General features: G+C 42.1%; 1 protein-coding gene across 1 annotated transcript in view; it reads left to right on the forward strand.

Annotated features, from left to right (window-relative positions):
* LOC134543132 (synaptotagmin-15-like) overlaps positions 1–27,141 on the forward strand; it is a 101,672-nt gene that overhangs the window by 30,503 nt on the left and 44,028 nt on the right. The window contains exon 2 of the mRNA XM_063387970.1: positions 13,650–13,800. Coding sequence (XP_063244040.1) covers positions 13,683–13,800 — 118 coding nt within the window. The 5' untranslated portion in view covers positions 13,650–13,682. The remainder of the gene's footprint in view (positions 1–13,649; positions 13,801–27,141) is intronic.

Below are 27,141 nucleotides of genomic sequence, written 5' to 3' on the forward strand. Positions count from 1 at the left end.
TTGAATTATCACTATTTTGTATGGGTACAAAGAAGGAGTGAAATGAAATGTACAATTGAATTAATAAATTTACTTTTATTTGAATTCATTAATTCAAATATATTTATTACTTTTGAAATGTTGCGTGCACCGTATTTATTTTTACAAGTACAAAAAAATTTTTGCAGCTACCGGGATTCGAACCGACAACCTATTAATAAATTACAAATCAAATAACTTAAAGACATTTAAAACAATACACACAGTCATCAAACCAATCTTGAATCCTAGAATAGTTAAATTCCCCAATAAAATGGGTTAGTATACTTATGTACGCGCGTTAGAAGTGGCGTAATAAAAATATAACTTTAATATTGCGTGCAAATAATAATTAGATATAATATAATAAAATGACAATTAGTTAACTATAAATTCAATTAAACAAACTTTAAATAATTACTCAGTATTAAATATTAACATAAATGCATATAAATTCTAATTAATATTGACAATAAATATATGCTGAATTTTTTATTATAAATTATTATTAATAATAATATATAATGCAAATTAATACAAACGGGAATATAACTTCACAATCCCTCCCATGTAAACGGCCAGGAGACACTAAACCTTCCACAGACACTCTCTGCCAGCGACAATGTAAGATTACAGTTGTACACGGTAACATAAACTCACTTATGTAAATACATTAAAAAACTTTATAAACACAAATTATATCAATTTTCAAAATAAATAAATGTTTTTGATTAAATGGACCAGTATTCAATATCAATCACTAAAGTATAAGAATTAACAACACGTATATAATTATTATTTGTAAGTAGTCCTTTTTCATGCTGTCATTTTTTGACGTGTAACATCTTAGCTCTCGGCATACGACATTTAATTGGTGTAATTTCGTTAATTGTACGGAAATATGTCATCTGTGGCGGATGGCAAGGAAAAATTTATAGAATTAACTATTTAATTTTAATATATTAATTTTAATAACATGAATTGTTGAAAATCAGGTTCATAGCCGGAGTCTAATATTTTTAAAAAATGTTTTTATCGCTTTATCGGAGCGATTTTATAATATAGTCGACGTAGTATACATATGATTGGCGTCCAGAAAATTAGTTGAAAACAATCTTTGTATATTCATCACGCTCGGTATTATTTTAAAGAATTCTACGTTATATCGTGTCCAATGTTTTGTATTATAAGTGTATTTGCAACATGAAGACACATGAATTTTCTCTTAACCGAGATCATACGATTACACATCCCTGGCGAGTACTGAAAAATTCGTTAAAAATTTATTTTAATATCCTACATAGGTACAAGATTAATTCCCAAATCAACTGCCAGAAGTAAGCAAAGTAAACACGTGGAATAACATCATGTCAGTGTTAAGAAGACTGCTAGTATCCGCTCTACCACTCTGGTTCTGGGGTAGAGCGCCTGCCTTGTGACTTGTAGGACCCGGGTTCGCGCCCCGGCTCCTCCAAGGCGGATTGCCCAGATGAAATGGCGGCATTTTCTCTGGTAGGAATACAATCCCTTGTAACAAGTCAGGCTACCAAAGAAACGGTGGGTGGAACAGAAAAAAACCTTCCAGGTGGCTTCCAAATGGGGAGCCCGTTTCTTTTCTTGGGCTCCCCATGCGGTGGCCATTCCGGGGGTTTCTCCGGGGGAACGGAGTTTTGCAAAAATATTAGTTATCATTCCATTTATTATTTATATTGTAAACAATGTAAAAATAAATTATTTTTTTAGTATTTTTTTAATTTTTAAGATTATAAACATAATTTCTATTACTAATATTCACAATAAAATACTAAAAAGACTTGAACAAATACTACACATAAAATTTATTTATTATAATACTGCCCACCTCATAAAAAAATCTTAAAAAAATACTTCATAGTTTCCGCACACGTTTGGTTATATGTTTTACATGTAGCAATATGATAAACAAATAACAAGTACTTACTTTGTATGTTCCAGTTATCACCTATAGCGCACTATAAACACTTCGTCACGAAGCCTGACTTTATTATGACTATTTATTCAAACATATTTCATGGTAGTTTCATTTTTTGGTTCCACGTGGATACGCCATCTTACATGTTGCGTTGCGTGCGCATCGTACAAATACACTCATTTTTCCATAACGCACGTAAAAAAATATATGTATTCTCCTGAGTGATGTATATTTATACCCTTATCTCGATGTTGTCCAGGTTATAGGATCTGTCGACTGTGTATTTCTGAAGCCCACGTTTAGTCTGGAGAAGGGTGGGGGGGGGGGGGTTAATTTGCTTCGGGTACCTGCGTGCCAGTCTGCCACAGACCGCCAGAAGCTTCAGAGACTCTCGGCCACGATCGGGAGAGAGGCGTCCGCCATCTTGTCTGGGATATAAGGTAGATCATTTTAATAAAAAATGTTTCGTTCTAAACATGAGAGTTATTTCTATGAAGTACACAGCATAAATAAAATAATTAATTAATACATAATACATTTTTGTTACAATGTCGTACATTTTATACAGGAAGTTATATTAATGTCTAAAATTCCAAGGAGCCAACGAGATCGCAGCTCATGCACGCGTGGGCGAGTCGATCTAGGGTTTGGAAATAAGCGTGCGGTAATTTTAATTCTCAAAAGTGTCACCTTGGTTATGGGATGGTAGTCAAATGTAACTTTTTCCTAGGCTTTGAAGAATGATATTGCAACATTGTAGAATGCATGGCTATGGTTAATTTTGCATAATTATATGAAATATATTTTGCTAGATAATACTGAGTATTTCTTACGAAAATTGGCAAACAAATTTATATTTATTGATGTTTCATTCAAATCGTAATTTTTTTCAACCTCGGAAAAGAGTCGAATATTCAATAATAGGACTTTAATTTGTTTTATGTTTATTAATGTGCTCAGTTGATGCTGGAAATCTATTTTGGGGAACGGTTTACAAATTACTTTAACTATTGGAGGTTCTGGGACAACACAAAGCATCAATCCGTTGGGCAAGAATCCAAACCCTGAATTTACAAATATATATTTCTGTTCAATAAAGAACAAAAAATCTCAAGTCCACTCCGATCGGACGTAGTTCGTTCGGGAGCGTTCAAGCAGAAACGCTGAAGGAGGTAACGACGGAACGTAAACGCAAGCAACGTCGCCCCTCCCCCTCCACCCTATTCGAGTTCGGAGAGCGGGTACGAGCCGTGCTCGCACACGGAGCCCTGATTCGAGTTGGCTCGGGAGCGCTCGGTAGAGGGCGGACGAAGCGGGAACTAAACGCGACAGAACCTGGGTATACGCCCCTGAGTCGCATCGGCGAACACTCCGCCTCGCTGAGTGAGACGGCACACTCGCTGGGACTACGAGCAGCATGCAAACTGTCTGGATCTCGCGGTAAGCCTGCGCTACGGAACGCCCAACACAGCGGGGCATACGAATGTGAGAAATGCTTTTTTTGCGGGAAGGTAGCCGGGGGTGCAGAGAAAAATAAGTTTGTTGTGTGGTATATTTCAGCAAGGCCAAAAGATCTTAAAAAAAAAAAAAAAATTAAGTGAGTTAGTCTTTCAGTACGATCTAACCGATAGTATCACAAACTTTGTATTTAACACAACGCGTATTTTAATACAGCACTTATAGAATTATTGAATTTATATTAAATATTATACATTATTATCTCTGTCTACATCCCTCTATACATATATACATATACATATATATATATCTGTCCCTCTATATCTATATAACTCTCTTTATACTTTTAGCTCTCTCTCTATCCCTATTGTGCGCCACCATTATTATTTACACAATTTAAAATATAAACTGTCATAAAATACTTACTGATCTATGGTACTACTGTTAATACTACCGGCGCGCCACCTTAAATTGTGCTAAGGGCGCCAAAATTGAGGCCATTAATAATTGGAAAACACAATTTGAGGGAGTTTCTTATCTCCTTGATGATTAGGACATGGATGACATGGGAACTCTGCTCGAATTGCCGTGTGCAATCTTCAATGTCCCTGAATACCGGCAAATGCTAAGTGATCCCATCTGCTGTGGAAGATTGTGTTCGGGTTCACGCCTATGTCACCATGTCTTAAGACCGGCACACACGATCAGTCTAGCTCCCAGCCTGGACTGCTCAGGAGCAAAGGACCACGGTTAACTCTGTCTGAAGATTTTGGAAAATTTGCCACATACAAATCTTACAATTAATTTCTCGGAGTGTGTCCAATTATTCTACTTTTTGAAGAAGAAAAAATCTGAAAAAAAAAAAAAAAAATTTGTGCCACTTTCTTTTGAACTGATAAATCAATTCTTTTATATCCTCTTCCTCGTATTATTTTCTAACGTCTTCATTACGCATTCGAAAAATTTCATCCTCCGCAAACCTATTACCTATATTGCTATGTTATTATTGTTACCACTGATTGTTCTGTGACATTGTTAACAGTTACACCGTTACAGAGCAGCGGCAGCGGGTCAATCTTGTAGTGAAAACTTGATTTCCTTGTGAAGAATGTTTTTTTTTTGGGTACTAGTCAGGACAGAAAAAGGACATCTCTGACCATAAGCAGGACAACTGGCCCCTGCGAGTGCCAGCCCTATTCCATCCATGCGGACCCTGCCTCAGGCGGGAAACTACATGTCGATTTACATTTTTTTAAAGTTTTACTTCTGTGGGCGCGTTTATATAAGGTTATGTTCCTGTATGAATAATTTATTTGCATTATAAAGTTTTACTTTTATTATTTAATGCATAGTTGAAATTAATAAATTGGAATAAACATTCAGTACATTTATTGGTTTTTATTTTAATTAAAATTAACCTCGATTATTTTACTATTTCATAATTAATTTTATACTCGTGTTTATATTCGTATAGAATACTAAGTATTTATTTTAAATTTTATTGGATATATACACTACCAACATTATTTGTTATACCATTCCAGTCAATTTATTATTTATTTATATTAAATAATGCATTCAATATTAAAGCCAATTTTTTTTATAACGCCAAGTACGTAAAACTTCTTACGCGGGTACATAGGTACACGCATTTTTATTTTTAGTCTGGGCAGTACAGTGACCGCCTGATGAAAAGGTAATTCCCAGAAGAAACATGCAAATTAATAACTGAAAAATTAGGGCAGAGCAATTTGACATGCTAATATGTGGGCTAAATTCAAATGGGATAGCAATTAAAACGATTTTATCATTGCGAGCAGTGGCACCGGAAGTCAGAATTTTTTTTAAGGAAAAACTAGCGCAGTAGCGAAGTTCCGTCCACGAGAAAATAATGCCGGTGATGTGAAAAATTTTAATACTAATAAACGACTTAAGTGGTTTTAGAGCTAAACAAAATGGGGTCACGGCTATTTTGGGTCAGGCTGTGGTTCGAATCTGATTCATCACAATAAATTTGCGTTAAGTCTTAAGGAAACGCCCAGTAAATAAACTAAAAATTGCTGTCCATAGCGTCAAAAAAATATATATCTAGTCTCTGTGTTTTACAAATAAGGACTTCTCTGTATTCCTTACGGCTTCGGTAATCGGAGAAGAACATCGCCGAAACTGCGCAAATCATACTTCACTGAATTTTTAACAATTTTATGCAGTATGCATAAGAGAACCAAACGTAATTTAAAAGGAAAATTAAAATTCTGGGGCATAAAGGCAATGCTGGTTGCTACTGCGTGGCGTTTTTCAAATGTCTTTAATTAAAAAATTTTTAATTTAACCTTTTAAACTCATATAAACTTTGTTTAAACTAATCTAAATTCTGAGGAGTTCGAAAAGGCTAGCTAAAATTAAATTTTTTTTTTCTGAATTAAATAAAACTACATCACACAGTTGCTAGTAAAACTGACTATAAACCTAAAAAAAAAAGTCCCAGTTTTATATTCCTTTTCATTCTCCTTAACCATACTGCACAAAGACGTTTGAAAATGCAAATTTCCAGCTAATTATGCAATAAGTATGCATATACATATACATACATCTTGTGAAAGTTCAACCACTCAAAAAATCGGCAGGTTTATCCGTGTGGAACGTGAATATAAAATAATGACCTTGAACGGGGGCATACCTACACCCGTTGGTCTAGTACCTTCCATGACACGTGCAGGGACGTGACGGGGTCGTTACCACAACGCCGAAATACCATAAAGCCGACAGCTAGAAAACTGCTGTGTACCCATTGGCGTAGCTGTGTTCATAAAGTTGGGGGGGGGGGGGACAAATAATGATTTTAATGTCATGTAAACCCTGTAAACCCATTCCCCTCTTACTAAGACGGGGGGTCCGGAGGTCCTCCACCGGAAAATTTTGATTTTAAAACTGCAAAATAGCACTTTTGAAGCAGTTTTTGTATCTAACCATTGGATACATCGATGTTAAAATTATTATTGTTTCCTTAAGATAAAATTTGAGAGTGAAGAAATTACAAATAAAGTTAGGCAGAATAATATTATAAAATAAAAATATCACGGTCTAGAAAGTTGGGGGGGACAGTCCCCTCCACCCAAAAAGTTCAGGGGGACACGTCCCCCCTGTCCACCCGGTTCCTACGCCTCTATAGTGTACCACAACGCCGAAATACAGTAACGCCGAAAAATGTTTCTGCAGGAAAAGGGAGGGGGGGGGGGCACAGGAGCAAAAAGGAAAACAACTGAATGAATTTGTGTGTGTTTCTTAAATGTATCTTAACGCCGAAATACCACAACCTAATCTAACCTAGGCTAGCCTAACATAGCCTAGCCTAACCTAACCTAACCTAACCAAACCTTTGTGGCAGTCCTGCAATGACATTTTTCGGCGTTGATGTATTTCGGCGTTGTGGTAATTCGGCGTTGTGGTTCACAGCAGTTTTCTAGCTGTCGGCGTTGTAGTCAATTTGGAATTCGGCGTTATTGTACATTCGGCGTTGTGGTACACAGCAGTTTTCTAGCTGTCGGCGTTGTAGTCAATTTGGCATTCGGCCTTATTGTACATTCGGCGTTGTGGTAATTCGGCGTTGTGGTACACAGCAGTTTTCTAGCTTTCGGCGTTGTAGTCAATTTGGCATTCGGCGTTATTGTACATTCGGCGTTGTGGTACACAGCAGTTTTCTAGCTTTCGGCGTTGTAGTCAATTTGACATTCGGCGTTATGGTTTTCGGCGTTGTGGTGCGTCCCCGACGCGACCAGACCGTTGGACGGCGCGGCAGAGACCGGCGGGTGTCGAGGAGGGTTATGCCCCGCGCGACTTCCTGGAAGATGGCCTCCAGAAGCCGTGGGGTCCGGCCTTGGCCTCCGCTGGAGAAGAGCGCGTGATCGATGCCAGCGCCCGCCTCCCTCCTCCCTTACCCATGTTCCAGCCCCTTCCCCCACCCCGGCTGCTCAGTTTCCCAGTCGGCCTCCGGGACCCAGCCTCCTCATCCCGCCCTCTCCTCCCCTCTAGCACTCCGTCCCTCGCGACCCCGTGACGTCATCCCCCGGAGCTCGCGGTCTTCTCTTCAGCGGGGTGTTACCACAACGCCGAAATACCATAACGCCGAATGTCAAAATTGACCACAACGCCGACAGCTAGAAAACTGCCGTGTACCACAACGACGAAATAACCACTGAATGAAATTGTGTGTGATTCTTAAATGTACCTTAACGCCGAAATACCACAATAAAACCTAACCTTATCTAACCTAACCTAACATAAACTAGTCTAACCTAACCTAACATTTGTGGCAGTCCTGCAATGACATTTTTCGGCGTTAGTGTATTTCGGCGTTGTGGTGCGTCCCACCTCTTCAGCCACATGACGTTTACGTCAAGGAGTGCACGAGTAAACAGACACTTCACTCCCAGGTTTAAACTTAATTCCCTATTTTGACGTGACGACGTCTTGTAAATCTATGAACGCCGGCTGCACGCACGAAAAAAATTGTCACGTTCCACCTGAGCCGAGCGTGCAAGAAACGGCCAACCACCGTGCGTAAATATCATCTATAATATCAAACAGGTTAAGGCGGGCTTTTAAACTAATTGTTCGTGATTAATATTTAAACAAATTATTTAAATTAAATTTGCATAAAAACTTTAAATAATATTTGAAAATTAAAAAAAAAGTATGCAATTTTTCATCAATGTTTTCTTATGACGTTATCACGTAAAATTGTCTTCCCGTAAACCCCCTTTTTTTATTTTTAAAGTAGTAGTGATGAGATGAGGGATGGGGTTACAACACCATAACATCACCATGATCCCGGGGCTGAACCTCTGTACACAGCAGAATTTTCCTCTCTCTCTCTCTCTCTCTCTCTCTCTCTCTCTCTCTCTCTCTCTCTCTCTCTCTCTCTCCCCGGCCAAACAAAATGACGCGCCCGGTGTTGTGTGTGTTTACTACCCGAAGGCGGGTCGCAGATGCGGAAGGGGTCGTTGATGTTTCCCTTCCCCCATACACACCATTCTCCAGCCTGGAGAGGGTTCAACTGGAGCAGCCTTAAGCCCCGCCCCCCCAATTCCCACCCCTCAAACCCCTCCGTGAATGTAGCGGGCTCAGAAGCAACAACCAAGCCCCGACCGCCGACACACGGGAAAACTGCATCGACGCTAGCGGTCGATACCGCATGCATGTGGTCCCGTGCACCGCGCGCACCAGCCCGCACTGACAAACGTTCCGTTAACCACAACTCGTGCAGGGTTTCAAATTTTTGGTAAATATGTATTGTACGGATTAGCGCCAAAAAAAATCTTACAAATATGAAATAACTTTCATTATATGCTATCTTACGTCCTCTTTTCAGAACCGCCTGCGGAGATAAAAAATTCCAAATACTTTTGGAGATATGGCCGTTCTTATTTTGCTATACCAGACGTGTGTATTAATTTGACCGTCGCCATTTTATATTTTGCCGTGTGCGCGTGAATGTCTAAATAACAGAAATTTTCCATTAGGTAAGGTTAGTTACATTATAAATACTTCAAAATAAACCGAAATTAAAAATTATATCAATTTATTTTACATGTTGTATAGTTTTAAGTATTTATAATGTAACTGACCTGACCTAACAAAATGGGACAAAGGTAGATTAGGTCAGGTCAGCTACATTATAAATACTTTGAAACTGAACAGACATTAAAAATAATAAAATTAATTTTATTGGTTGTTTAGTTTTAAAGTATTTATAATGTAGCTGACCTGACCTAACAAACCGGGAAAAAGGATGAACAGAATAAACTTACGTAAGTTTCTTTTTACATGATGTATTCGTTCACGTGAGAGTCCTAAGATCCACATAAAGTTCTGCCATTCCCGATTACACCCGAATATTCACCTTCGGCCAACCTCGGGATTTATTTATTTTTGCGCAGGAAAAATGAATTGAAATATTAAAAGTGGTCGGATAGGTTAGCTACATTAAAACACTTTAAAACCATTTGGATGGTTAGTTAGGTTAGTATAGCTACATTAAAATAAACAGAGAAATATTAATAAATAAACCCGAGGTTGGCCGAAGGTGAATTGTTCGGGTGTAATCGGGAATGGCAGAACTTTATGTGCATCTTAGGTTTCTCCGTTCGGGAACATCGCAAAAAAAAAAATGATACTTGTAAACAAGCAACCGTAATCGCCGCATGAGTGCACAGGATGAAAATTAAAAAATTCGATATCTCCAAAAGTATTTGGAATTTCTTATCTCAGCCGGGTTTAATGAAAAGAGGAAGTTTAAGAGCACAGAATAAAGGTATTTTCGGATTTTTAATTTTTTTTAAAAAAAAATCGCCAAAAAATGAAGATTAAAAAATTCGATATCTCCTAAAGTAATTGGAATTTTTTATCTCCGCAGGCGGTTCTGAAGAGAGGACGTAAGATAGCATATAATGAAAGTTATTTCATATTTGTACGATTTTTTTTGGCGCTAATCCGTACAATACATATTTACCCAATTTTTTTTTTGACGTGATAACGTCTTATAAATCGATGAACGTCGGTTGCACGCTCGAAAAATCATGACTCATTGTAACGTTCCGCAGGTTTTGGCGGGCTTTTCAAAAACATCAGTTTCATGAGTTTGATTTATGATTTGAATTTAATCGTTTTAAATTAACACTTAATTAACATTAATTTGATTAAAGTTTATTTCTAAAAAAATGCTCATAATTATTTTTAAAGAAATAATTCACATTAAACTTGCAAACATTGAAAAAATCAAATCATGGATGAGTTTAATTAAGTGTATTGATTCGTATTTAATTACATGTATTTTCATCTAGCTCAACGCCATTTAAAAAAATCACAAGTTATAAAATTTTAATTAACAATATATCAATAAGTACTTTTTAATCAATGTTTTCTTATGACGTTATCACGTAAAATTATCGTCCGTAAACCGACATTAATCTTTTGTAGAACTTCTTGCATTGACATTACCTAACTTTTTTTCCACTAAAGCAATGTTACTAAAAAATAGCGTTAACATTTTCTCGCTTTAACTCAATGCCTCGCTGAACGTCTGATTTAATATAAATAAACAAAAAAAATTCATACATCTTAGCCTCCAGATGATTTATGCTAGTACGTTTCGTCTATACATCTACAATATTGCTCTCGAAATTTGGTAAGAAACATTGCAAACTAACAGATGGGCTGTTCCCTTTACCATTATGTAAATTACTACCCGCAAAGTATGTTATTTAAAGGGTTTAGAACTTCATTGCCGTATATACCGTCACAAATTTAGCTATTAGTTTGTGCATTGATAAAAAAAAGTTTCATGCTTGTTTTTAAGCTAAATTTCGTCGAAAGATCAATTTAATATTTTGAACTAGCTGTCAACTGAAATTATTTGTTCATACAATGTCTTGCAATTATTTCATTCAAAACAGTTAGTAAAGAAAATTTTATATTTTCAATATTAAAAACATGAAATAGAGAATTATTTTCAGCAGTTAAAGATCTAAGAGATTGTTTGCAAATGATAATATAGTTAACTCATCGGTGTTGTCACGTGTATGAAACACATAAAATCACATGTTATTAATTCGAACTATCGTGTCAGCCAGAGTCACGAAAGCAAATGAATAGGTCATGAGTAGGAAGTCCAAGTGTTCCAGAATAAAATCGTTTTACAAATCCTCAGCAATAAAAAAAATATTTATTCAAAAACCTTTTTTTATTTGTACCCATATTTGGCTGACTTAAACTACAATCGTTTAAAATACTGATAAAACCATGGTTCAAACCAAGTGGTTTTATAAAAAAAATAACTTTTTTTAAATTATGTGTTTTAAATATATATCTTAATTTTTTAAATAAAAAGTCTAGTTCCACTCCAATGAGAAAATAAATTTGGTCATTAAAGTTTCTTGTGAGCTACAAGAACAAAAAATCAAATACTAATCCAAATATTATTATTTAAATTATCTGGATAAGTTGTAAATAAACCCAGCTAAATGCACCTCTAAAATTAAAAATATTGAATAGTCAATTCCTATTACGTGGGAAATCCCCGACTCTACTATAAATCCTCGTTCTGTGGGAAATACCCCTTCTGTGGTTTAGTCCCAGTCAGATGTTAAGATTTGCTGGACTTCAGTAATGTGATGTTATAACCTTTCTGGTTCAACGGTAGTGACAGAAAACTGTATGTTGTATGGTTTTCATTTGAACATGGTGAGAACCAAAATAACTAGTGTAATGAAAGAAACAGTTTAAAACCTAAAAAAATTGGCTTAAACAAAAAAAAAAGTTTGTTTGGTTTTGCTAAACTGGTTTTGGTCCAATCCTGATTGTATTTCTCCACACAAGGAATAAATAAACGCGTTTTGTAATATAAATTTAAATATTATTTGCGAGCTGGTTCTGGCGATCACCTATCTCTGCGTTATAAAAGCTTTCCGAAATACACTTCAAAGGATTTTTTTTGAAAAAAAAATATATGTATATAACATTGCTACGTTGGATTTCATCATGACTGATCAAAGTGGTAGACATCTCCCTTTGAAAAATCTAGATCGATAACACCGGGCACGATGTTAAAAAGTCCGGTAGCATCTATCCCGCCTTCAACACGTGGGTGGCTTGTGGTCTGATAGCGGCTTCGCTAAAAGCACGCGATGTTATAATTGCGGGTTTGCGATCAGTGTGTGTGGCAGTGCCTTCGTTCTCAAAATAATTACAACATATTTCAGGAAGAAGAAAAATCAGTACTTGCCAGTGATGTGTAAATTCTGACCTCGGTAACGAGCAATTTACATGCGTTCTCATTTCGAAACTTCACTTACAATACGAAACACGGACACAAATTTCAAAGTGGAAAATTAAAAAAAAAAAGATAAAGTCGAGAGTGATAAATATTCGCAAAATTGTATTTCCAACTACATTTCTGGGACACGAATCACGCGTAGTTCTTGGAACCGCTGCAATAATTCGCTGCCGGAGCAGCTACGTCGACTATCGAATGGTTCAATTTGCAGAGCGAAAATTTTAAACTATAGCCTACATATAATGAAAGGACTCCAATAAAAGCGAAATGGAATTTAAGAAAAAATACTAAACCTCAACTTTGTGACTGGTTTCCTACAAGGAATTACATTAGAAGACTGCCCATCTTATTAAAATACCAAAACTAAAATTTCAGTTTCAGCGAGACAAATATTTGTGTGCAGAAAATACCAAATTATTTTGCTTGTAACACTTCCGTATACAATCTCCAAGGGTCGGTGAGAGAGGTGTATGATGTCAATTGATTCATGTATTTATACAGTTACTGAAACATTTAAAACGCCTGTGTATAAATAAAGAGATTTATTTGTATATATCCCCAACAAAATGCCATTCGTCACTGAAGATTAATTTGCTTGCAAAGTCATCGTCTTCAAGACGGTTCTGCACGGCAATGCAGAACTGCAGTCGGAGCAATATGTCATCGTGGCTGATGGCTTGAGAAACTGCAATTTGTACGGATTCACTCTTAATCGCTTACGAAGAATTTTCCACACTGTTGGCTGAGGGATGTTTAATTCTGCACTAGCCTGATAAGTTGACTTCTTGGGACTCCACACCATCACGTCCCGAACACAATCCACTGTCTGTTGTGACACGCCTGGCCGACCCGACCGTTTTGCGTCGCACAAACCGCCGTCTTCCTCGAATTTCTTGTACCTACTACTTCATTATGCTATTGTAAACTGGTGGTGTTTTGTTAAACTTGCCACGGAAAGCTATTTGGACACTCACTACAGATTCGCTACGGGCGTATTCAAGCACACAAAAGGCTTTCTTTGCCTGGTTCGCAGCCATTTTCAGCAACTATATGCACCAGCACCCCTGTCGGTTGTTTTTTAAAATAGTTTTTTGGCGCTACATTCAAAAAAACTTTGAGAGTTGTTCTTTCACGTGGTATATAACTTGTTACGTTATTATTTTACATTTCGCTGTACCGATTTTATGAAATGTTTCACGGACATTATAATAACCCTGTATTTAAGAGCATTTTTTTCTCGCTCTTTTACAAAAGAATATATATATATATATATTGGTAATGTGTCCAAAAACATTAACTTTACAAAATAATTTTTACTGTATTGTAAGTGATGATGCCGAGTCTCGACTGCGAGCGAGGCAGGGGCCTAAGAGGGCGCGCGTGTTGCAGTTCGCGGGCGCGCCATGGCTGGCCCCTGACAGCATGACTCAGGAGCCGTGGTTCCTGTCGCGGCCGGCGACCCATCGCCCGCTGTCAGCCTCGCAGCCGCCCGGGCAGGACCCCGCGCCGCTCGACAACGACGGCGACCGCTCCCTCTACGGTGAGTGTCCTCCCGTCACTCTCCTGGGGAGTGCTCCCTCCTCCCGTCAATCTCCTGGCGAGTGCTCCCTCCTCCCGTCACTCTCCTGGCGAGTGCTCCCTCCTCCCTTCACTCTCCTGGCCAGTGATCCCTCCTCCCGTCACTCTCCTGGCCAGTTCTCTCTCTACGGTGAGTGACCTCCCGTCACTGTCCTGACGAGTGCTCCGTCCTCCCGTCAATCTCCTGGCAAGTGCTTCCTCTTCCCGTCACTCTCCTGGCGAGTGCTCCCTCCTCCCGTCACTCTCCTGGCGAGTGCTCCCTCCTCCCGTCACTCTCCTGGCCAGTTCTCTCTCTACGGTGAATGACCTCCCGTCACTGTCCTGACGAGTGCTCCGTCCTCCCGTCAATCTCCTGGCAAGTGCTTCCTCTTCCCGTCACTCTCCTGGCGAGTGCTCCCTCCTCCCGTCACTCTCCTGGCGAGTGCTCCCTCCTCCCGTCACTCTCCTGGCCAGTGATCCCTCCTCCCGTCACTCTCCTGGCCAGTTCTCTCTCTACGGTGAGTGACCTCCCGTCACTGTCCTGACGAGTGCTCCGTCCTCCCGTCAATCTCCTGGCAAGTGCTTCCTCTTCCCGTCACTCTCCTGGCGAGTGCTCCCTCCTCCCGTCACTCTCCTGGCCAGTGATCCCTCCTCCCGTCACTCTCCTGGCCAGTTCTCTCTCTACGGTGAGTGACCTCCCGTCACTGTCCTGACGAGTGCTCCGTCCTCCCGTCAATCTCCTGGCAAGTGCTTCCTCTTCCCGTCACTCTCCTGGCGAGTGCTCCCTCCTCCCGTCACTCTCCTGGCCAGTGATCCCTCCTCCCGTCACTCTCCTAGCCAGTTCTCTCTCTACGGTGAGTGACCTCCCGTCACTGTCCTGACGAGTGCTCCGTCCTCCCGTCAATCTCCTGGCAAGTGCTTCCTCTTCCCGTCACTCTCCTGGCGAGTGCTCCCTCCTCCCGTCACTCTCCTGGCAAGTGCTTCCTCTTCCCGTCACTCTCCTGGCGAGTGCTCCCTCCTCCCGTCACTCTCCTGGCGAGTGCTCCCTCCTCCCGTCACTCTCCTGGCGAGTGCTCCCTCCTCCCGTCACTCTCCTGGCCAGTGATCCCTCCTCCCGTCACTCTCCTGGCCAGTGATCCCTCCTCCCGTCACTCTTCTGGCGAGTGCTCCCTCCTCCCGTCACTCTCCTGGCGAGTGCTCCCTCCTCCCGTCACTCTCCTGGCGAGTGCTCCCTCCTCCCGTCACTCTCCTGGCCAGTGATCCCTCCTCCCGTCACTCTCCTGGCCAGTTCTCTCTCTACGGTGAGTGACCTCCCGTCACTGTCCTGACGAGTGCTCCGTCCTCTCGTCAATCTCCTGGCAAGTGCTTCCTCTTCCCGTCACTCTCCTGGCGAGTGCTCCCTCCTCCCGTCACTCTCCTGGCGAGTGCTCCCTCCTCCCGTCACTCTCCTGGCCAGTGATCCCTCCTCCCGTCACTCTCCTGGCCAGTTCTCTCTCTACGGTGAGTGACCTCCCGTCACTGTCATGACGAGTGCTCCGTCCTCCCGTCAATCTCCTGGCAAGTGCTTCCTCTTCCCGTCACTCTCCTGGCGAGTGCTCCCTCCTCCCGTCACTCTCCTGGCGAGTGCTCCCTCCTCCCGTCACTCTCCTGGCGAGAACTCCCTCCTCCCGTCACTCTCCTGGCCAGTGATCCCTCCTCCCGTCACTCTCCTGGCCAGTGATCCCTCCTCCCGTCACTCTTCTGGCGAGTGCTCCCTCCTCCCGTCACTCTCCTGGCGAGTGCTCCCTCCTCCCGTCACTCTCCTGGCGAGTGCTCCCTCCTCCCGTCACTCTCCTGGCCAGTGATCCCTCCTCCCGTCACTCTCCTGGCCAGTTCTCTCTCTACGGTGAGTGACCTCCCGTCACTGTCCTGACGAGTGCTCCGTCCTCTCGTCAATCTCCTGGCAAGTGCTTCCTCTTCCCGTCACTCTCCTGGCGAGTGCTCCCTCCTCCCGTCACTCTCCTGGCGAGTGCTCCCTCCTCCCGTCACTCTCCTGGCGAGTGCTCCCTCCTCCCGTCACTCTCCTGGCCAGTGATCCCTCCTCCCGTCACTCTCCTGGCCAGTTCTCTCTCTACGGTGAGTGACCTCCCGTCACTGTCATGACGAGTGCTCCGTCCTCCCGTCACTCTCCTGGCAAGTGCTTCCTCTTCCCGTCACTCTCCTGGCGAGTGCTCCCTCCTCCCGTCACTCTCCTGGCGAGTGCTCCCTCCTCCCGTCACTCTCCTGGCGAGTGCTCCCTCCTCCCGTCACTCTCCTGGCCAGTGATCCCTCCTCCCGTCACTCTCCTGGCCAGTGATCCCTCCTCCCGTCACTCTTCTGGCGAGTGCTCCCTCCTCCCGTCACTCTCCTGGCGAGTGCTCCCTCCTCCCGTCACTCTCCTGGCGAGTGCTCCCTCCTCCCGTCACTCTCCTGGCCAGTGATCCCTCCTCCCGTCACTCTCCTGGCCAGTTCTCTCTCTACGGTGAGTGACCTCCCGTCACTGTCCTGACGAGTGCTCCGTCCTCTCGTCAATCTCCTGGCAAGTGCTTCCTCTTCCCGTCACTCTCCTGGCGAGTGCTCCCTCCTCCCGTCACTCTCCTGGCGAGTGCTCCCTCCTCCCGTCACTCTCCTGGCCAGTTCTCTCTCTACGGTGAGTGACCTCCCGTCACTGTCCTGACGAGTGCTCCGTCCTCCCGTCAATCTCCTGGTGTGTGCTCCCTCCTCCCGTCAATATCCTGGCGAGTGCTCCCTCCTCCCGTCACTCTCCTGGCGAGTGCTCCCTCCTCCCGTCACTCTCCTGTCCAGTTCTCTCTCTACGGTGAGTGTCCTTCCGTCACTGTCCTGACGAGTGCTCCGTCCTCCCGTCAATCTCCTGGCGAGTGCTCCGTCCTCCCGTCACTCTCCTGGCGAGTGCTCCCTCCGCCCGTCACTCTCCTGGCGAGTGCTCCCTCCTCCCGTCACTCTCCTGTCCAGTTCTCTCTCTACGGTGAGTGTCCTTCCGTCACTGTCCTGACGAGTGCTCCGTCCTCCCGTCAATCTCCTGGCGAGTGCTCCGTCCTCCCGTCACTCTCCTGGCGAGTGCTCCCTCCGCCCGTCACTCTCCTGGTGAATGCTCCATCTACTGTAAGTGTCCTCCCGTCACTCTCCTGGCGAGTGCTCCCTCCTCCCGTCAATCTCCTGGCAAGTGCTCCCTCCTCCCGTCAATCTCCTGGCGAGTCCTCCATCTACGAATGTTACTTATACCAATAAATCCAAAATGAAAAAAATTCAATAAAAATAATTAATGGTCTTAGCCCCCCAGGGGAGAGGGGGGAAATGGGTGGCATGGTCTCAGGAGTGAGATTTGAGGGATAAAACAATATAACAAATGATTTATGACAGATGGGGTGAGGAGGTTTTGGGCTTTCTCAACTGTATCCACTGTGTGTCGATTCTGAAATGGGCCCGAACCACTATGCTACTTCTACTTTAAATTCGGTGGATAATTTTTGGAATCTTACGCACGGTTTTTTTTGTTGATCTTTTGCTTGCTAATTGAGTTATTCGTTGGAACGGGTTTTTGCAGGACATCTTGCCTTTTATTTTTTAAATTTTTTTTTTGCGTGGTGCCAGGAGGCTAACACTCGTGTCTGCTTCACTTTCTCGCCGGAGCTAACAGGCGTGAAGAGACCGAGTCTCACTTGCCCGGCCCGACCCTCGAGTGCGTTTGAAGACTCTTCCGTCCGTCGGCAGCTATACCTTCGGATTATTTTCAAAGCCTTAACGTCCAGACTTACTTCTAATTAGGAAACGGTTTTTAATTTGCAGTTATTCAAAGCTAAGCCATCCGAAATATACATAAATTAATCTTATTATTCTCACTTGATGAATCTGCAGCTAGACTTACGCGAAATTAAACTGGGATATGCTTTTACATTAACCAAGTTAGAGTTACGCTCCAGAAATTTGAACTTAACATGGTTTTTTTTATTGGTAAATTGATTTCAGCCCACACTGTTTTTGTTTTGTAAGCTGGCGCGGAAACTTCTTTTCTGGTATTAAGACAACAGCTTTTCCCCCCTTGTTTAAGTGGCCACCAAGTAGTAGCGGTGATGAACACGAGCCGACAGTTATAACCCAACCTCGTCACGACTCTACTGGTAGTATTGTTGACTGTTTGGTGAAATTATTGCGGTTTAATGCACGAATGCCATGCCGATAGATGAACCAAAAACTGCTTTACGTCTCATGCATTTCTGGGAAGTTATTTGCTATTCCAGACGCAGTGCGAAAGAGAATTGGGCGCGGCCCGTAAGTTTGGGTCAGGCTATAAGTAGCTCGCGACGTTACTTATCAGTATTCAAGTTAACGCTAACGTCAATGTTGAAAGACTCTAATTGCCATGAGCTGGAAGCATGGGTTAGCACGTAATGATGCGTGGTAATGAACTGTAAATCAAATAACGACCGCATTTTAATTATTGTAATCAGTATTATTGTATTTGCATTATTAATGTTTTTATCCTAATTGCACCCCGGTAGCGAGTATAGATTACAATGTGCATTCACCCAGGCCATAATTATCATTTTGGATATTGTAATATCAATGTGTTTCAATTCTGTAAAGAGAACAGTGAAAAACATTTTAAGTAGGAATTCATTTGTGTTTGTTCTCACGTCAGAGTAAGAGGATTTGATGCTTAATTCAGGGTAACTCAAGCTTGTCTCTGACTTTAAATTTTGTGTCCGTCAACCTATATAAGCCTCACCTGCATTGCTTTTCAGTTAGAACTGCGCACATCAACAAGCATCATAAAACAAAATAAAGTCCAATTAGATTACATTTTCAATGGTTTTAAAAATTTATGCTTGAATTATAATTAATTAAAATTTAAAAATTATGCACCTGTTTTTTTAAAGAAATGCTCTGTATTATCTTGAAAACCTATTTTATGTATGCAAAAAAAAACATAGTCATGTGTTGTACAAAGTTACAATATTTTTCTTGTTGTGTTACAAACTATTTCTTGGAAACTGTTTTCCGTAGGAAACTTTATTAAAAGCACAGAAATAATTTTTGACGTGATAACGTCTTATAAATCGATGAACGCCGGCTGCACGCCACGAAAAAAGCATGACTCATTGTCACGTTCCGCCTGAGCCGAGCGTGCAAGAACCGGCCAACCACCGTGCGAGAAAATCTTCCATAATATCAAACAGGTTAAGGCGGGCTTTTTTTAAAACTAATTGTTCGTGACATATATCTAAACAAATTGTCTAAATTAAATTTGCAAAAAACTGTAAATATATATGCAAATTAAAAAAGTATGCAATTTTTCATCAATGTTTTCTTATGAAGTTATCACGTAAAATTATCGTCCGTAAACCGACTTTGCAGACACCCCCCCGTCCTTTTTTTGTTTCCTTTGTGCGCCTTTCAGCTTAGGCATGAGATTTCCTTGTCAAATGGCTCAGACATGACAAACAAGTCTCAGGGCCAGTCGTTTCTCTGACGGAGGGGCCCTGGAGGAGGGATAGCTGCCCTGGTGATGGTCGGTGGTGTCCGGTGGACTGTAGTCAAACAGGGTCGGGTCCCCGAGAAGATAGGCCCTCTGTCGCAGCCTCGTCAGCTGCGGAGAGTGCGAGAGAGAGAGAGAGAGAGAGAGAGAGAGAGTCCGGTTCCTCGCTTCACCGCGGCACAAAGCAGTTGTCCTCTCTCTCTCTCTCTCTCTCTCTCTCTCTCTCTCTCTCTACCGGTGCCCAAGACCTCCTTCGGGTTCTCCGAGCCACAAGCCAGCAGTCCACGCCTGCCTGTGTTCCCACCGAGGAAGTGAACAGAGAGAGACAGAGAGCACCAGTTCTCTAACGTGTTCACCCGGGAACAGTTCACCCAACTTCAGCACCAGCAACAGTATCCGCATGCAGAACATTTCCAAACTACAGTTTGAGTACTTACCAAAGATAGTACAGAAATACTACGCTTTTGGGAATAAAAAAAAAATCTTCAAAGGTACTACCTAGTTGCATGGATATTTCGCGAAAAGATTCCGAGAATAGCATCATCTGTGTTTCATGATTGGGCGAGTTTCTATCAGGTACATGTCGATTGTTACTACAGCAGTCACAGTAACTCAGCGCGGAAGCAAACGCGTCCTGAGTGGCTCGGTCAAACAAGGAAACAACTTGCTCTCGCAGACGGCTGCCGATCACAAGGAAGAAAACGCTGGTGTGAGTATACGTCGATGCAGTCTAATAAGCGTTCAGAATTTTTTCGCGAAAAATGCCTGCCACTAGTAACACACTTCTGGTAAAGCTCTTTATTTTTTAAAATAATTATTTACATAGGCGTTTTTTATGTATTTTGGCTGACATCAATTTTCATTTTGGAAAAAAAGTCTTTCTGTCTGCTTATTTCCATATCTTCTTCAGAACATTTGCATAGTAATACTTATTACCTCACACGGAAAACAAAGAGTGACTGTTACTTTTGAACCGGTTACAGAACAGCTGTTTGAGGATTTTTTCTGTCACGATAATATTATATTTGTGCAATAATTGTAAGCGTATAAAGTAATTTCTAAAATGATACAGACATCCAATAACCGGAGAGCAGATAGGTGGCATTGAGTGTTTAAGGGTCTGCTAACATCCGCAAGTCCCACCCACGTCCTTGCACCTAGAGGCGACAGCATATTGTTTCTACCAGCGAGTGTCGCCCTTAGCGGTGTCTGTTCACCCTACGCCGCACAAAGGCTGGCGGCGTCCCTAACTCATCCGTCCGGGACGATCGCAGAAACGGATTTCAGAAACGATGATTAATCGTCCGTTATTCATTCCAGCAAAACAACCCGCGTTAGTTTTTCCTTTTATTGTTATACTTTTGAAACAACAGTTCGGTTATGGTTTATTATGCTCCCAATAAATTGCAACTCTTTTTGATTTACGAAGAGCAATTTCTTTCTACGTGCGTCAAGTATATGAGAGGAAAAAGTCACGAATTATTTATATATATTTCAGATTATTTGAGAAAAAATTAACTTCTTAATTTCGATGGATATTGCAATAGAGAATATTCGTATAAGTTTATTTTTTCCTTTCTGTTGGTGCCTGAGGTGGGAAACAGCTCTCGGTTCCCGAAACGTCGCAACTGTTGTCTTTGAAGCCTACAGAGTTCATCTGAGTTGTCGTCGTGCTGTCCAGAATCAATTTTTGACGTGACAACGTCTAATAAATCGATGAACGCCGGCTGCACGCACGAAAAAGGATGACTCTTTGTCCCGTTACGCTCATTGTACGCTTGCGCCGCATCTATCTCTCTTCCACTCGATTGGAACAACCATCGATTTGACTTTTTCGAGGCACATTAAACTTGAAACACTCCCATTCGTTTCCTACTTTTCCTATCATCGTCCTATCCTTAACAGAATAACACAGATTGGAAGAAGTTAAATAGCAAACATGTATAAAAGTTATAGTTCAAATAATCTCTTCGTTAAAGTAATAAACATATTTGAATTAATGAGTGCAAATAAAAGTAAATTTATCAATTAAATTGTAGAAGTATGCAATCATTTCATCAATGTTTTGTTATGACGTTGTCACGTTAAACTATCGTCCGTAAACCGACTTTACGGACAACCAATTTTTTTCCGCATCTGTGGGTTCGCATGTGCGTCTCTGTGCTGTTGTGTTGTTCTCCAGATTATCTGCTTGGTATCATCGTTGTGTTGTCCAACGTTGTTTTTTTAAACTTTATTTGCTGTCCTTGTTGCTTCTGTCTCGTCGTTGTTAGCCCAATATTTCCGTCTGTGCTGTGATGTATTTTGACTAATTCCTTTTATGAAATTTTAAAGTTAGCAGAACTACTCATCCATCTTTCGGATATTTTGAGGAGTTTTCAAATCGCAGGTTTTATTTATTTATTCAGCTCTGAACAGGGTATGTGTGTCCAGGTATAGGCGGGGCCCTTGAACAAAGCGTATCGATCAACGGAAACACATTTGAGAGAGGACTACCCCAAGCGGCCGTTGAACAGGGTGAATTTTTATCCGAGTCTGTGGCGGGTGCGTCTATCCTAGAGTTCACTGGACTGGTTAGTGAGCTGCACCAACACCAACAACTACTGTCGAACACGCAATTGTGGTTCACTTGCCGAGCCGCAAACTGGGCGGGGGGAAACAAGCGCTAGTTGGCGTCACTAAGTCGACAATGACAGGACGAGAGCTCTGCTAAACTCGATTAAGAGAGAGCCATTGTTGGGGTTGTTTTGTTTTGTTTTGTTTTTTTTGCCGTGTCGACCGCTACGCCCCGTCGCTGCGGATGACACACGAGCCTCGTTGTCCCCCTGGGCCTTGTAGGGGGGAGGGGGAGGTGCTATCGACCCGCCGTCAGCGGCGCGACCTGCCTGTCCGACCGCCGCGGCGTGTTTGGGCTCCACGCTCAACTTAGAACTCTCCACAGAACACACGTGTATAGAGACCGGAAAAATTCGCGGATTCATTTCGTGATGGGCTGAAATTCAAACATGTGTACAATTCTGCCGGTTCTGCTATTGGATCGTGGTTTAACTGGAGCTCTCTGGGCCAATGTGAGACTATAGAACAAAGAAGCGTCGAATCAGAAGCTACCCAGTGGAGACGACTCACAATTTAGTAACCAATGAACACGCGTGTTTACTTGAGATGTGCAGAGGATAATGGAGGCTATCCTAGAGGTCATTGAATCCGCGAATTTTTCCGGTCCCTACACATGTATTAGGATTGTCATACATTGTAACAAACAAAACTTGGAAACGCGCAACTCAGAAACACGTAACTTAGAAACACATAACGCCGAACCACACAACTTAGAAACAATCGTAAATTAGTACTACCATAACATAGAAACACGCACCTTATAAACACGCAACTTAGAAACACAAAATGCCGAACCACACAACATAGAAAATATCGTAAAATAAAACTACCGCAACATAGAAACACACGCCTTATAAACACGTAACTTAGAAACACATAACTCCGAAACACACAATAAAACAGTAAACAATCATAACTTAGAACTACCATAACATAGAAACACACAACTTTATAACGGTCATAACTTAGAAACACCCAACGGCGAACCAAGGACTTTGAAACACACAAATTAGAACTATCACAACGTAGAAAAAACATAACTTAGGACAGAAATAACTTAGAAAACACGTAACTTATAAACACACAACTTAGAGCAGGCATAACTTAGAAAATTATATCGTGAGGTGTTTCTAAGTTGTGACAGCAATTCGTCCTGCCGGCAGAGATTCCGGCCACCCGACATCAGCTGTCACTTTCAGTGGAGCGAGTTTCAGTTGCGCGCGTGTGTTCTATTTTATGTTCGTCACGAGACAAGATACAGCGTTTCCCTCTAACAGCGTCAAGTAATCAAATTTTGCGAGGATCTGAATAAATCTGGGCCAGAAACGGCGTACGGAGAAAGTTCTCTGTCAAAATTGCATCTCAAGGGGACTCATTACGGCACAATCAAACACATTCAACTAGATGTGACAAGTGCCACATGGAAAATGACATCATTAAGATTGGAAAATTCACTGGAACCGCTGTATAGAATCTCTAGGATTATACTCGGAAGGAGATAACAATGAATTGAAATTTTTTTAAAATTTATATTCCCTTTTTAAATATCATTCTCAATACTTTTGGAACGCACCTCGTGTGTATTTAAAGATCATGGAGTATTTTAAATAACGCTAACCTAACCTAAAATTTCATTTTAGTTACGATAGCCTTCACCTAACCTACCGTCCCGGAAAAAAAATAGAAAACTATTATTTATTACACAGACCGAACATAACCTAACTTTTTACTTGGTAAACTTCGGAAATGGTCGTGTTGTGGTTGTGGCTTCCATCACTGTGAACTGTAAGCTGTCCACGTGTCGAGTATCGTGGGGTTCGATCCCAACTCAGGTCATGACCCAAGTTTATGAGCACCGAGTTGATAAGCATGGATTTGGAGCTAACTGTGGCTTTGAGACCCCGTCGCATTACGCATCTGTGCATTATCTTGGAACGTAAATTCCAATTTTTCTTTGACGTGACAACGTCTAATAAATCGATGAATGCCGGCTGCACGCACGAAAAAGTGTCCCGTTACACACATTGTCCCGTTACTCTGTGTCCCGTTACGCTCATTGTACGCTTGCACCGCATCTATCTCTCTTCCACTCGGTTGGAACAACCATCGATTTGACTTTTTCGAGGCACATTATTAAACTTGAAACACTCCCATTCGTTTCCTACTTTTCCTATCATCGTGCTATCCTTAACAGAATAACACAGATTGGAAGAAGTTAAATAGCAAACATGTATAAAAGTTATAGTTAAAATAATCTCTTCGTTAAAGTAATAAACATATTTGAATTAATGAGTGCAAATAAAAGTAAATTTATCAATTAAATTGTGGATTTCATTTCACTCCTTCTTTGTATCCATACAAAATAGTGATAATTCAATAATAATGATTCAATTTTATTCATAAAAGTATGCAATCATTTCATCAATGTTTTGTCATGACGTTGTCACGTTAAACTATCGTCCGTAAACCGACTTTACGGACAACTAATTTTTTTTAAATCATCATAACCCGCGAATACGTCCAGTCATCAACACGCAGCGAGGAATGGATGAGTCATAAAGTTCAGAGAACCTCATGTGCCTCGCCTGACCGGGGACACACGTGGTGTGCAGAGCTTCATGAAAGGAAAACCTCGCGAGATTGGAAAACTACTCAAGACATGAGAGGGTCTCTAAGAAAAGCATTTAAGAAAACGCCGAGGGCGAAAAAGTAGTTTCTTTTTCCGTGTTCCTTTTTTAAACTGCTCTTTTAGGAGAGTGAAGATGGTGAAATTACGTTTTTTTTTCAGAATAATTGTTAGACATGAGAGTACTCAGGGGACTTTCATTTCACCTTTATTTTAATTTCCTTGCTAGATAATGTTATGGTTATCGTTAATAATCTCGTAGATGCGCTATGCGTGACGATATGAATGGGTGCTTACAGCAGATATCCGCGCTGGAAACACCATCTCGCCTCGCTGGCACAGACACACTTCTGGCTGAGCGGGGCCTTAAGGGGCCCGCCTCGTCAGGGGTGTATGTGTGTTAGTGAGGCGGGATGATAAGCGCGACGCTCGCTGGTGCTTCCAGCGCGGTATAGCCTCTAAGCGGAAGACTCTGAACTGGCGCGCATTCGTCTCGTCGTCACAGGATAACTGTGAAATTTGAGCAGTGACCGTAACATTATATGGCGGAGAAATGAAGATAAAGGTGTTATGCAAGCCCCTTAAGTGCTTTCAAGAATCTGTACTGATTGTTTTATGCCTAAAAATTACTCTGAAAACACGCGTTTTAGCCATTTTAACGCTTCTAAAAATACAGTTTAAAAACTTAATCCGAAATTAAAAGTACTTTTCGGTCCTCAGCGAACTCTTAAATGCTATTCGTAAATAGGCCCCACTCGGATATCTTGAGTAGTTTTGAAATCGCGTTGTTTTTCCTGAAGCTCTGCACACCGTATGTGTGCCCAGGTAGGCGGGCCCCTTAAAAGGATCTAGGTTAGAACGACGCACCTATAACCTCCCGCGCCGTTTAACGTTTGAAGGTTTAAGGCGAAGCAGCCAAGTATTCTCACCTACACGAACACTCATAACCTTTTTTGACGTGACAACATCTTATAAGTAGGGACACCTGTATCTCGCGAATACATTTCGTGTCAAGGTATTTCACAAAATACTGTAGCTTTTCTCCTGTGCTTATTGGCTGAGGTCGGCGAGAGGTGTCGTCCCGCTCTTGACGGGGCCAATGAGAATGTGGTCACCGTACTGCTGCACCCTCACAATTTGCCATGACTCTTAGAAAAAGCTATAGTGTTTTGCGAAATACCTTGACATGAAATGAAATCGCGAAATACAGGTGTCCCTACTTATAAGTCGATGAACGCCGGCTGCACGCACGAGAACGCATGACTTATTGTCACGTTCCGCCTGAGCCGAGCGTACAAGCACCGGCCAACAACCGTGCGAGAAAATCTTCTATAATATAAAACAGGTTAAGGCGGACTTTTTATCCAATTGTTTGTGATTATATTTAAACAAATTATTTAAATTAATTTTGCAAAAACTGTAAATAATATTTGAAAATTAAAAAAATAAGTATGCAATTTTTCATCAATCTTTTCGTATGACGTTGTCACGTGAAATTATCGTTCGTAAACCGACTTAAACCCCCCCCCCCCTTTTTTTTAATTTTATATTCAGCCGTGAGGTGCACTCGGGGACTCCTCAATGAGGCAGTTAAGTTTTGAAATCGCTTGAACGCGGGGTTTTTGGGCGGGAGGAAATAAAGTTAAGAGCGGGTGTGAAGAAGCGGTGGATGTTCGGGCGTCGTTTGGACCATGTGATCCAACCTTCACCCGCGACGTGATACGCATAATAGCTCGTGGGACGTTTATTGGAGTGGGGGGAGGGGGTAAATTGCTATCGAAGAGGCAAGGGTCTCGCCCAATCCTGCATAAAGGCGTCATGTCCCGCGAAACTTTTTTTTTATTTTATAGCGGGAGAGGTCATTTTCTCCCCTCCTTGCGTCACGTCACTTATTAGAGACCGGAAAAAATTCGCGGATTCATTTCGTGATGGGCTGAAATTCAAACATGTGTGCAATTCTGCTGGTTCTGCTATTGGCTCGCGGTTTAACTGGAGCTCTCTGGACCAGTGAGAGACTATCGACCGAAAAAGCGTCGAATCACAAGCTACCCAGTGGAGACGACTCACAATTTAGTAACCAATGAACACGCGTGTTTACTTGAGAAGTGCAGAGGATAATGGAGGCTATCCTAGAGGTCATTGAATTCGCGAATTTTTCCGGTCCCTAGTATTAATGCGAAAATGGAACAATCAGTGTAGTGTGTGAACCCCCGCGATAACTTCTCGCCGATGACGGGTTGATATGAGGAATGAAGGGAGATGACCGAGATGGTTTGCGTGAGTGGAATGAGTGAGTGGAGCTGACGGGAGCAGCACTAGAAAGTCCGTCCACTCACTTGGACACCCCCCCCCCCCAACGTTCCCCCCTTTATAGTTCGATCCGCCGCGGCCCCCGACACAGACAATAATAATTTGTGTAAGCGGGGAGGGGAGAGAAGACTATCGACTTCCCCATTCACGAGCGGATGCCTCGATAACAAAGCCCCGAATCGATCATTGATTCACCTCAAGCGAAACCGTGCATCACCAGACGTTACAAGGTCTTTTTTTTTTCCTTGTACCAGGCT

Source organism: Bacillus rossius, assembly GCF_032445375.1.
Source record: "Bacillus rossius redtenbacheri isolate Brsri chromosome 9 unlocalized genomic scaffold, Brsri_v3 Brsri_v3_scf9_2, whole genome shotgun sequence".
Classification (NCBI taxonomy): Eukaryota; Metazoa; Arthropoda; class Insecta; order Phasmatodea; family Bacillidae; genus Bacillus; species Bacillus rossius.